Source organism: Hemiscyllium ocellatum, chromosome 15 (genome assembly GCF_020745735.1).
Source record: "Hemiscyllium ocellatum isolate sHemOce1 chromosome 15, sHemOce1.pat.X.cur, whole genome shotgun sequence".
In the NCBI taxonomy this organism is placed as follows: Eukaryota; Metazoa; Chordata; class Chondrichthyes; order Orectolobiformes; family Hemiscylliidae; genus Hemiscyllium; species Hemiscyllium ocellatum.
The window spans coordinates 34,400,424-34,413,636 of record NC_083415.1 but is presented as its reverse complement, the minus strand read 5'-3'; the positions used below and the strand labels follow the sequence as shown (position 1 = coordinate 34,413,636).

The 13,213-nt window shown below is 39.6% G+C and overlaps 1 protein-coding gene across 1 annotated transcript in view; it reads right to left on the bottom strand.

Moving 5' to 3' along the window:
- The window catches only part of LOC132822934 (brefeldin A-inhibited guanine nucleotide-exchange protein 2-like), a 104,119-nt gene that overhangs the window by 13,685 nt on the left and 77,221 nt on the right, over window positions 1–13,213 (bottom strand). The window contains exons 29-35 of the mRNA XM_060836354.1: window positions 13,026–13,156; window positions 12,796–12,925; window positions 9,478–9,613; window positions 6,733–6,871; window positions 6,477–6,531; window positions 6,250–6,364; window positions 3,213–3,352 (exon numbers count right to left, since the gene is read on the bottom strand). Of these exons, the coding sequence (XP_060692337.1) occupies window positions 3,213–3,352; window positions 6,250–6,364; window positions 6,477–6,531; window positions 6,733–6,871; window positions 9,478–9,613; window positions 12,796–12,925; window positions 13,026–13,156 (846 nt within the window). The remainder of the gene's footprint in view (window positions 1–3,212; window positions 3,353–6,249; window positions 6,365–6,476; window positions 6,532–6,732; window positions 6,872–9,477; window positions 9,614–12,795; window positions 12,926–13,025; window positions 13,157–13,213) is intronic.

Sequence of the window (13,213 nt, the reverse complement as noted above, 5' to 3'; positions counted from 1 at the left end):
TGATCAATTTGTATTTCACTGCTCAGATTTAAACCTCTGTACAGCTTTAGTTTAAATATGAAGTGGAATTTCAGAGATGAGGGCAACTGTAACTACCCTTAACATCGAGACAACATTTGACTAAGTAAAGCACCAAGGAACCATAGGAAAACTGAAGTCAATGGAAATTAGTGAAAACTCTCCACTGGCTAGAGTCATGCCTAACACAAAGTACAATAGTTGTGGTTACTGGAGGCCAATTATATCGGTTCAAGGTCATTGCTGTAGAAATTTCTTGGGCAGTGATCTCAGCCAAATCATCTTCAGTTGCTTCTTTCATGAAATTCCTATGATTATAAAAGGCTAGAATGGGGCTTATCACTTATGATTGAAGCGTCAGTCACATTTGCAACTTCGCAAATAATGAAAAATCTGTGTTAACCCTTCTTTTTAAAATGTTTATAGAAACACTTACTATTTTTCTCTTTCTAGCTAGCTTTCTCTCACGTCAATCTAGGTACCCAGATAATGTTCTGGAGTCCTGGGTTGGAATCCTGCCATGATAGATGGTGGAACTTCAATTCATTTAAAAAAAAACTGGATTTAAGAGTCTAATGATGGCCATGAAACAATTATCAATTGTCATGCAAAACCCATCCAGTTTATTAACTGCCATCCTATGGTCCATGTTTCACTCCAGAAGCACAGCAATGTGGCTGACTCTTAACTCCCCTCTGAGCAATTAGGGATGAGCAATAAATGCTGGCCAAACCAGCAACACCTACATTCTGTAAATGAATAAAACAAACTTTTTTTTTTTAAAAAAAGTTCCAATAGTTCCATCCTTAATAATTTTTTAGGATATAAAGAACAGCGAAGAATGGTTGTCTAACCTTCTAACCTGCCAGCAGTCTTTGGGCAATTATATGGTTTGCTTATAATTTGATACTACCTCTAGCTTTTTCTTTGTTAACAGTGGATGCTGGTCTTCGCCATGGAAATTTTTGCTTTATGTGCATGTATCTATTGCAAATTCTGAAATATCCCTGTAAATTTCTGCAACTACATCTCTATTTTGGCTATCCCTCAACCTAATTTTGCTAGTTTACTTTAGCTAGTACTGCTTTCATAACCTCATAACTGGATTGTACTAATACCAACATTAAATTTACAGACCCACTCCTCCTTGCTTTATCACAACAACCTGTACTTTCTAATATCCTGAACCCTGTAACATTTAGGTCCAAATGTGCAACATCCTTCAACCATGTCTCTGTAATGTTTACCAGATTACATTTATATATTTTTATTTGTGTTCAGTTTATCTGCTTTGTTTTTGAATGCCATGTGCATTCAGATGCAGAGCCTTTTCCCCATTTTTATTATTCACGTAACCTCTAGCCTTATCTGTTGAATTAGTCAGATTTGTACTCTACATTCTCTCCCATAACATTTGTCATTTTCTCTTAATACCTTTCTCACTTGCCTTGTCTTTACTATTTCAGTTACTATATCTTCCCAAATTTGAGCCATTGCCCCAAAATTGAGTTCAATATTCTTCTTTAATTCCCTAGTTATGCACCTTGCTAGAATTCCAGTACCAGCGCAGTTCAGGTCCTAAAATTACAGTTCTCACTTTTCCCAGTACTGTGCCAGTGCCAATAATCCACTTCTCCCATGCCAGTCTTTAGATCATGCATTCATTTCTCTCATCTTATTTGCTGATTGCTCAGGTAATATTCCAGCGGTTATTACCTTGGAGGATCTATGACTTAATTTAGTGTCTAGTTCCTCATACTAATGATGCTAAATTGCTTTTTGTCTTGCTTTGACCATTGAACCATGAGAACCAAATTCTCTCCCTCTAATTCCAAGATGCTTTCGATCAGTGAGCAAAAATGCCTCAATCCTGTGTCAAGCTTTACACTAAGCAGTCTCCTACTACCACGACATTCCTTTTTGCTTTCATCACTTTTCTGTGCATTAATGCTAGTCAGTTAGCTCACCCACCTCTACAGATCCAAGCAAGCCAGAAAAAGCCTCAAACTTGTTCGACAATTGCAGAGACTGAGGTTTCTGTGTTCCTATCCACTTGGTCCCCTTACCTGCCTCACTTGCAGTAACACTCATCTGTCCACAATCAATTAGTTAACCAGAAGACCCTTTCCTAAAGGTATGTGATAATCTCCTGATCCAAGATATCCAGGTAATTTTCCCATCCTGATGTATTGCATTGACTGCAGCACTGCTTTCAACTCAAATTCTGAGCCAAGTACGTCTAGCTACAAACACAGTGAAGGCATATTTTGCCCTGAACATGACCAGTATCCTGGAGTCTTCACATGCTAAAGTATTGACTCATATGTACTTAATGTGTTTTAATTAACTGAATTATTTTATTACCTAATGGACTTGTTAAACATATTTTATTCACCTTACCATCAATGTCTATATTATTTAAATGCTGGGAACAGGATGAAGCTTGACCATTGTCATGACCACAGGTCAAAACCTCAGAAGTACTGTGGGGGCATTTTTAGCTTAAAATTCCATAATCTATTTAAAAGAGTTGATACAGTGACAAAAACTGTGAATGTGCATTTAATTGCTGCCTGGAGAGAGAGAGAGCAAGCTACAAATTTAACTTGTACAGATGAAAAGGATACCTTAAAAGCCGCCCTTCAAAAAGGGAAGAAAATAGGTAATTCAACAGACAGGACTATAATCTTTTGTGATTACAAAGGAAATAAGAGACTGACAATCAATCAGTCTCTCAACAGCAAGCCATCTCCTTGCCGATTATAATCTTTAACCGCAAACTCTACTGGAGTGTGCTACTGGGACTGAATGCTCTCACATGTACCAGCTCAAGTTTCAGCATTATCCTGCAATGAAACTCCCAGTTGAAGAACTATCCCATGATCAATTGTGTTGAATATAAAAACACCCTCTCACACAGTGTTAGAAGTCAGCTGACAAACAACCAGACAACCATAACAAATGGGAGTATCCCACTCAGGGTTTGGATGTAGTATCACCTTCCAGATCCTTAAATAGTTTGCTCTTGCCCCAGTGTGGAGTATGCAGCAATATACAAATATATTCAGATACTCTCTCACCAACTGATCATTTAATTGGTATAGGAAGGAGCAAGAATTTGATTGAAGTTTTTACAATTGTTAGCAACATTTAACATTGGGAGGAAGTTTTGTTCGGTAAATTGGTTATTTTACCTGTACAGCTGCCATTGTTTCAGCATCTTCCTTTTTGCTCGTTGCTGGAAAGAACACAATGTTGTCTATTGTTTGGATTAATTCCAGCTGCACAACACATTTGATGAGGAGGGCAGCAAAGAGTTTCTGATCGGATATTTCTTGGAAAAATCAGCAAAATCATCAAATCATTGGAGTGTTCAAGCAACATTCATTCATTAGTGCAGGCATTAAAAAACAGGGCACTAAAATTTTAAATGCATATTTTACCATTAATTTCTCAGAATGGGAGTTGTTGATAAATCACATGATGGTAACAACATTCTTGCCGTACAAGACTACCTAAAAGAAAGCTTGGAAGTTATTCAAATGTAACGCACTCAATATGGAGGTGGTGACCTGATACAATTCTATGTTTGTTCCATATTTATTTTTCTGTTTGCACACTGCTGATATGGCCAACTTTGGCATAGTGATCAGCACTGCTGCCTCACAGCGCCAGAGACCCGGGTTCAATTCCTGCCTCGGGCGACTGACTGTGTGGAGTTTGCACATTTTCCCCATGTCTGCGTGGGTTTCCTCCGGGTGCTCTGGTTTCCTCCCACAGTCCAAAAACATGCAGGTTAGGTGAATTGGCCATGGTAAATTGCCCGTAGTTTTAGGTGAAGGGGTAAAATGTAGGGGAATGGGTCTGGGTGGGTGGTGCTTCGACGGGTTGCTGTGGACTTGGGCCGAAGGGCCTGTTTCCACACTAAGTAATCTAATCTAATCTAAACTAATTAATTGCCTATCCCTAAATGCCCTTGAAAAGATGGAAGTGAGCAGCCTTTTTTGAACCACTGCAGTGCATTGTGGTGTTGATGGACTTAGGTTGGGAGTTGCAGGATTTTGGCCTAACAGCATTGAAGACATAAAAGTATGCTTTCAATACATGACTAACAAGAAATCTTTCATATAGTAGCAGCCCATGCACTTGCTGCCTTCATCCTTTGAAGTGGAAGAGGTCATGTATTTGGACAGTTGTAGTGAAGAAATTCTAATGCAATTGCTGGCTACCACTATCAGATTAGTTTTGTATCAGGTGTAGCTGTTTCACTCGTTCTTTTGTAAACATTGGTAGTGTCACTAAACATGGTCGTCAGGATGCTCGAGCTAATGCCCTCGAAGATACTAGTTTCAATCCAACAATGGTAGCTGGTGGCTGTTAAATTCAACTAAGTAAAAAATTGAAAAATGTGATAAATATTTGAGAAATTTTTTTTTGGAAACTTCAATTTTAAAAGGGACAGAACCATCTTTAGATTTGAGTTTGATTTGTATTTCTGTAATGCGGATACATGAGGAAACATTGTTTTATTTTCATTTTTCGGTCTGGAGAGTTGTGAAGGGTTATACATAAATTTGTATACATGCGTTTAATGAGGCAATTTTAAAATCCCCAAGATGAATAGTTAATTAGTACAGAAACAAAAGGCTTTAAAGTGTCAGAGAAGAAAACATGCTACAAGGCGATTACATGAGCTTAAAAAAAACACATGCTAAGAAGTAATTCAAGATGTACAAACAGTTGAAGGATCTCAAAAAGAGACTAAAGACTATCAACTGATCACAGAAGTTGGTCAAAAAAAATAGATGTACACAATGAATAATGCAAACAGGATCACTTTTCACTGAGGTTTGAATATCTTGAAGGCTGTTGTTTTAGGAAAAGTGTTGGTCTATTGTTTTAGATATTTGCAAAAAAGACCATAAGTAGTTCTTATTTGTATAAAGTAAATTGTGTTTTTCTCACGTGTGTAATAAAAGTTTAGTACAATGGAAGCTTCTTGTGACTGTGTTCACTAACCAATAATATTATCAAACTGCAAAAACAAAACCAATGCTCATCAAGCCTGGCTTTATTCTGGAGTCAGGACTACCATCAGCTGGGTTCATAAATGCTATTCTCAGTATTGGTGACCATGAAACTATTGATGTTTGGATAAAAACCTATCTGGGTCACTGATGTCCTTGAGGGAAAGAAATCTGCCATTCTTATGTGATCTGATTTATATTGGACTCCAGATTCACAGCAATATAATTGACTTTTAATTGTCCTCTGAATTGGTCCAACAAGAGCAATTTGGGATGAGCAACAAAACTAGAAAGACCCACAGACTATCAAAAGAATAAAATGAGAAAAGCAAGCATAAACTCAAAAGAATTAATTGGATGCTGACATGTCATCTAAACAGTCAGTCATTAGTTGCATAGACAAGTTGCTGAGTCAATTTTTTTTTCCCTGCTATACAAAACATGATACTAGATTAGGAGATTTGAAAATTCAATTAGATTACTTACAGTGTGGAAACAGGCCCTTCGGCCCAACAAGTCCACACTGACCCGCCGAAGCGCAACCCACCCATACCCTTACATTTACCCCTTACCTAACACTACGGGCAATTTAGCATGGCCAATTCACCTGACCCGCACATCTTTGGACTGTGGGAGGAAACCGGAGGAAACCCACGCAGACATGGGGAGAACGTGCAGACTCCACGCAGTCAGTCGCCTGAGTCAGGAATTGAACCCGGGTCTCAGGCGCTGTGAGACAGCAGTGCTAACCACTGTGCCACCCACAAATTAATCAAGATACAGATACCATGCAAAAAAATCCAACATTCTGGCTGTTCACACATATAAAATGTAAAGAAGAAGAACGTGATTATTAACCCCAAATTATGTTTCGTTGCACCTTAAAAACAATACATAATGCCATTCACGTTCATTTGCTGACATGAGTCATTCGACAGTCAGCAGAACCAGGAGGATTGTTAACTTCTTTTTCCTCACCCTTTGCAGAAGGGTGACTTTAAAGTTTTTCCAAGACTCAAATTGTAGCCTTGGTTATTTCAACTGGAATCTCTACTTACTAGTGCTTGTTGCAGCAATGCTTACCAATTGAAGAGTATTCATACATAGCTAGAAGAAATAGATATTTTATAACCAACTGTTCAGGAAAATCCTCCATGGATATTTAACATAAACAGAAAACATGGAGCACAAAAACATAACTTACTTGCATGTGGTCTATTCTTCCAAGTTTCATCACTGGTGTTAGATATCTGGCTTTGACCTTTTTCAGAAAGGTTTCGATCTGTACTGCAGACTGATTGACGATCAACTTCCAAATCCTTTAAACAATGAGACATGTTCAAGTTATAACAGAAAAATGAGCACTTTTTGAAAGAAAAGCAGTCTTTAGGCATTCAGACTTTGTCATTATTTGATTCAAATTACACTCACTGAATTCTTCTCTGAAGGTTCTTCTTCCATGCCTGTGGGTCGCCATGCTAGAAGGCTGCATAGTAAACACAAAACAGATAATCAGAGTAAGTCAATAAAAGGTGCCATCAGGCCACAATTGATTGGGTATTTAAAGTGAGTGTGAAGTGTTCATGCAATGGCTATAGTACTTCTGGCTTCAGTTAAACTGTCAATGTTGAAAAAAAAAGCACACAAACCTTTACAGCCATCTTGATACATGGCAACTTGAACTTACGCATTGGGAATAGTGGTCTTGAAAATGCCCAGCATGCAAGCACAGGTTTTATCCCAGACTAAAGGACTGAATTTGTGTCCAGTTAGTATGACCACGTTTTCTAAACAATTTGTTCCTGATCGGGCCAGTTGTTCATTATCTATAACAAGATGAAAGGGTCAAAGAAAAGGAATTAAATCACTTGAAAATTGCAAGAAACACTTCAATGTATCACCACCCATTCAAATCAAGTTGGTTCAAGGTGTCAAATTACCTTCTCTAGTAAATACAATTATGCAGTTGTCAAAACTGAAAATTTAATTAGGCCAAGGTGGTTTCAAAAACATCTTTCTGTACTACTTGTTCCATGAAAACAGACAGATATTATCACAGAATCATAGAGATGTACAGTACTGAAACAGACCCATCGGTCCAACCCGTTCATGCCGACCAGATATCCCAACCCAATCTAGTGTCACCTGCCAGCAAGTGGCCCATATCCCTCCAAACCCTTCTATTCATATACCCATCCACATGCCTTTCAAATGTTGCAATTCTACGCGCCTCCACCACTTCCTCTGGCAGCTCATTTTACACGTACCATCATCTGCGTGAAAAAATTGTCCCTTAGATCTCTTTCATATCTTTCCCCTCTCACCCTAACCTATGCCCTATAGTTCTGGACGCCCCAACCCCAGAGAAAAGACTGTCTATTTATGCTTTCCAAGCCCCTCATGATTTTGTAAACGTCTATAAGGTCACCCCATAACCTCAAATGCTCCAGGGAAAATAGCCCCAGCCTGTTCAGCTGCTCCCTCTAGCTCAAATCCTCCGAACCTGGCAACGTCCTTGGAACTCGCTTCTGAACCCTTTCAAGTTTCACAACATCTTTCTGATAGGAAGGAGACCAGAATTGCACGCAATATTCCAACAGCTGTCTAACCAATGTCCTGTACAGCCGCAACATGACGCCCAACTCCTGTACTCAATACTCTGACTAATAAAGGAAAGCATACCAAACGCCTTCTTCACTATCCTATCTACCGGAGACTCCACTTTCAAGGAGCTATGAACCTGCACTCCAAGGTCTCTTTGTTCAGCAACACTCCCTAGAACCTTAGCATTAAGTGTATAAGTCCTGCTAAGATTTGCTTTCCTAAAATGCAGCACCTCACATTTATCTGAATTAAACTCCATTTGCCACTTCTCAGCCCATTGTGATCTGAAGTAACCTCCTTCATTGTCCACTACACCTCCAATTTTGGTGTCATCTGCAAACTTACTAACTGTACCTCTTATGCTTGCATCCAAATCATTTATATAAATGATGAAGAGTAGTGGACCCAGCACCAATCCTTGTGGCACTCCACTGGTCACAGGCCTCCAATTTGAAAACACCACCACCCTATCTTCTACTTTTGAGCCAGTTCTGTATCCAAATGGCTAGTTGTCCTTGTATTCCATGAGATCTAACCTTGCTAACCAATCTCCCCTGAGAAACCTTGTTGAACGCCTTACTGAAGTCCAGAGAGATCACATCTACTGCTCTGCCCTCATCAATCTTCTTTGTTACTTCTTCAAAAAATTCAATCAAGTTTGTGAGAGACGATTGCCCATGCACTAAGCCATGCTGACTATCCCTAATCAGGGATTCCTGATGAAGGGCTTGGGCCTAAAACGTCAAATTTCCTGTTCCTTGGATGCTGCCTGACCTGCTGCACTTTTCTAGCAACACATTTTCAGCGCTTATCCCTAATCAGTCCTTGCCTTTCCAAATACATGTACATCCTGTCCCTCAGGATATGGACATTTTTCAAGATGTCACCTTATGTTTCCCTACATTCTCTATCTTCCATGACCTTTTCCACAGTAAATTCTGATGCAGAATTCTTGTTTAGTATCTTCCCCATTTTCCGTGGTTCTACACAAAGGCCATCTTGCAGATCTGTAAGGGGCCCTGTTCTCTCCCTTTGGTCCTTAATGTATTTGTAAAAACCTTTTGGATTCTCCTTAACCCTATTTGCCCTCCTGATTTTCTTAAGTATACTCCTACTGCCTTCACTCCAAGGATTCACTTGATCTATCCTGTCTGTACCTGACATATGTTTCCTTCTTGTTCTTAACCAAACCCTGGTTTTATTAACCAATCACTGGGCACATTCAGCTAGAATTTTACTGAAATCACAATCTGAGAGACATGTGACTGAAGACTTTCATCTTGTGATCTGCAGAACAAATACAAGAGCATAAAATTTCAAACAAACAACAGTTTGCATAGTTCATTACAAGTAGAGTGGGAGTGTCACTGAACTGAGGAGGGCTGAGCAGTGGTGCAAAACAATGCTAACAGCATGGATTCGTTTGTCATAAAGCCTGTAACAGCTCTTGCAGAGAGGCCTCCTTTCTTTACTTTGTTTCTGATGTGCCGTGCGCCAAGCTACTCTTCCTAGAATCCATTCCCATAATTTAAAGGCAAAAGGAGCATGCTCAAAAGGAAGTTTGCAACAATTTAATTCTCTCAATTTCTCCTCAGCAAACTTTTGCCAAATCAATCAGCCCTTTATTTTCTCGTGTAAGTAGCCATGATTGCTTGAAGTTTGGTATTCTTGCATTTATCCTGATAAGTGCAAAACAAAAAGCTTTGGCAACACGTCTCTTTTTCAGTAATATTCAAGCTCCAGACTCCCAAGCAACAATTCAAATGGTTCTTAATATATTTTAAAAGTCGACCTGTACACAATTCCTGAATAAAGACAATTAGGTTACCTTGCTGTACACACCAATGCAGCTGAGCAAATATGTCATCCAATAGGACATGATTTAAAACTTCATAAAACTGTGTGAAAACATCGCAAATAGCATAAAGTGCGTGATTACATGTAGTGGTCATCCATTCGGACTTCTGTGAAGAAATAGATGTAGCATTTAATTGTACAGTAGGCATGTTTTTGTAAAATGAAACAGTAAAACTTAATACAGTTGAGGTAATAAAACAAAATCATTTTGTCAGGCATGGAAGGATTCTGGGCAATCCAAGATGGAGGACAGGAAAAATTTCTGGCTGTAACAGCTGTTCCTTTTTTGAGGTATTTTAGACGTTGGAGGCGATTTCCTCGAATTCTAGGATCAGCAGTGATTTGTTTTATATGCCTTTGCATTGTTTTCGAACTAGAGAAAAAAAAGTCAAAACAACAGCAGTTTTAAAAAGGAGAAGAACAGACAAAGGATGCTTATGAGGTCAGTGCAGGAGAGAGACAGACAGACAAGAAAGAGTTAGAGAAACCCACATTGCTAACTGACAGAGTTACCAGTTACTGCCTTTGCTGTTAAGTTCATGTATCACTGGCATCGGAGCGAGTCTGGGAAAATTAAAAAACAGTGAATTTCACAACTGATCTTGGAGAAACCTGTTTGGGAAAGGTCACAGCACAGAAGTAGATAAATGGATTTTAAGCATGGCCTTAAAATAAGTCTGCAGTAGTGAGTAGAGTGGGTTTTTTCTTGATTAAGTGTTTTATTGAGCTATGTCTCTTGATTTAACTTAAAATGTAAGCCATAAGTATTCATTTAATCTGGAGCAGTGTTTTGTAGAGGAATAAGACTGTGCTATTTTCTGGGTCTGTAGATTGAAAAAGCAAAAATGGCCCTTAGTAGAGTGATATGCTCTACTTGTCAGATGTGGGAGTTTAGGGAGAGTTTACGGGTTAGAGGATTATATCTGCAATAATGCCAGTAGTTGTGAATCCTATCGGATCAAATGGATTGGTTGGAGAGACAGTTAGAGGCAATGAGGAATTTACAAGAGCAAGGGGGTGTGACAGATGGGAGTTAAAGGAAGGGGAGAAAGCCTCAGATGCAGTACGTCACATAGATGGGTTAAGAAAGGTAAGAGAGGTAAGGCAGGGAGTGGAGGAGTCTTCTATGACTATCCCCATTTCAAACAAGTATGCTGTTTTGGAAAATGTAGAGGGTGATGGACTCTCAGAAGTACATAGCACAAACATCCAAGTTTCTGGTATTGAGACTGGCTCTAATTTAATGAGAGGTACTTCAGGTTCCAAGCGATCGATTGTGTTCGGGGACTGTCTAGTCCAAGGCACAGACATATTTCTGTGGCCAGCAATGAAAAATCAGAACGATGTGTTGCTTCCCTGCTGCCAGGATCAAGGATGTCTCAGACAGTGTTCAGAATGTTCTCAAGAGGGAGGGGGACTAGCAGGAGGTCAATGTCCACATTGGAACCAACGACATAGGATGGGAAAAGGTTGAGATTCTGAAGGGAGATTACAAAGAATTAAGCAGGAATTTAAAAAGGAGGTCCCTGAGAGTAGTAATATCTGGATTACTCCCAGTGTTTCGAGCTAGTGAGGGCAAGAATAGGAGGATAGAGCTGATGAATGCATGCCTGAGGAGCTGGTGTAAGGGAGAAGGATTCACATTTTTGGATCATTGGAAGCTGTTTTGGGGTAGAAGTGACCTGTACAAGGAGGACGGATTGCACCTAAATTGAAAGGGGACTAATATACTGGCAGGGAGTTTTGCGAGAGCTGCTTGAGAGGGTTTAGACTAGTAAGGTTGGGGTGAGTAGAGGGGAACCCAGGGAGATAGTGAGAAAAAATTTTGATCTGACACTGGTACAAAAGGTGAGTCAAACCGTCAGGGCAGACAGGAACAAAAGCAGAGAACAAGGTAGGACTGATAAATTAAACAGCATTCATTTCAGTGCAAGGGGCCTAACAGGGAAGGCAGATGAACTCAGGCAATGGTTAGGAATGTGTGACTGGGATATCATAGCAATTACAGAAACATGGCTCAGCAATGGACAGGACTGGCAGCTTAATGTTCCAGGATACGATTGCTACAACAAGGACAGAAAGGGAAGCGAGTGGTATTTTTGATAAGGGATAGAATTACAGCTGTACTTAATGAGGATATTCTCGGAAATACATCCAGGGAATTGAGGGTGGAATTGAGGCTAATACAATAGCAACATTTAAATGGCATCCAGATGGGTATATGAGTATATGGGTAAAGGAAGAGTTTGGAGGGATATGGGCCAGGTACTGGCAGGTGGGACTAGATTGGGTTGAAATATCTGGTTGGCATGGACATGTTCGATTGAAGGGTCTGTTCCGTGCTTTACATCTCTATGACCCTATATTGCTTACATCAGCAGATAATGGACTTAACAAGAGACTCAGAAGTTGTGACTGCAGGAACTTTAGATTCAGATTCCCTACAGAGTGGAAACAGGCCCTTCAGCCCAACAATCCATACCGATCCTCCGAAAAGCAACCCACCCAGAACCATTCCCCTACATTTATCCTTGACCAATGCACTAACACTACGGGCAATTTAGGATGGCTAATTCACCTAACCTGCGCATCTTTGTGACTGTGGGAGGACACTGAAGCACCCAGACGAAACCCACGCAGACACGGGGAGAATGTGCAAACTCCACACAGACAGTTGCCCGGGGCGGGAATTGAATCCAGGTCCCTGGCACTGTGAGGCAGCAGTGCTAGCCACTGTGCCGCCACTTCACTGCATAGTTTCTTTATCCATTCAGTTGTGTGGAAGTTGGCTTTATCTTTATTAACTACCTTAGTTAATTAGAGTAGATGAAACAAAACATGGAGATATTGATAAATACTATAGTTGCCCACATTAATTGCGTATTTTGGGTGACAATTTTCAGGAAGAATCGATCATTTATAAAGACAGTAAACAGACTGCAACTTTGATATTGGAACATCAATTCATTATATGATACAGAAAGGGGCCATTCTTCATGTAGTGCGCACAGACTCCGACGAGCACCACTGCTCTGGAAATAACTCTTCATATATCCAGTTTCCTTTTGAAGCTATTGAATTTAGATCCAACATCCTTTCAGGTCGCAAATTCTATGTCATAACAACTTGCACACAAGTTTATTTTTTTCATTATTCAAGTTATCTGGAACAAATTGCAAGAGCATTTTGTGTGGCAGCCTGTCAAAATAATTACTGCTTTCTATTCTTCTGGATCCTGTGCAACAAAGAATCAAATTAAAAATTTGTACTAAGCCTACTTCTGCCTTACTTCAGTCTGCTGTTCCGGAAGTTTCATGTTATCAAATATTCGAAAGATAATCCTAAACAGATCTTGCCACCAGTGTTCCTCAAATGTTTGGCCGTAGCTTTTAATGATTTCAAACATCACAGTAAGTCCTCTGAAAAACAGATTGCATCAAATGTTATGTTACAATTATGACTTGTAATTTATCTACTCTCCAGTTTAAATGAAGGCATCGCAAAGGAACTGTTTCTTACCTTGTACGGACATCTAATTTGCAACGATTAATAACGCAGGAAAGCTCAAACAAAATTGGAAACCATCCTCGAACCCATACTCTATCTCGAGGAGCTACATTCATGTCATCGCTGGTGTATTCCTTCAGTGTCTAACAAAATAAATTTGAAATTTAATCTGCTAATATAAAATCCATATAATCAAAATA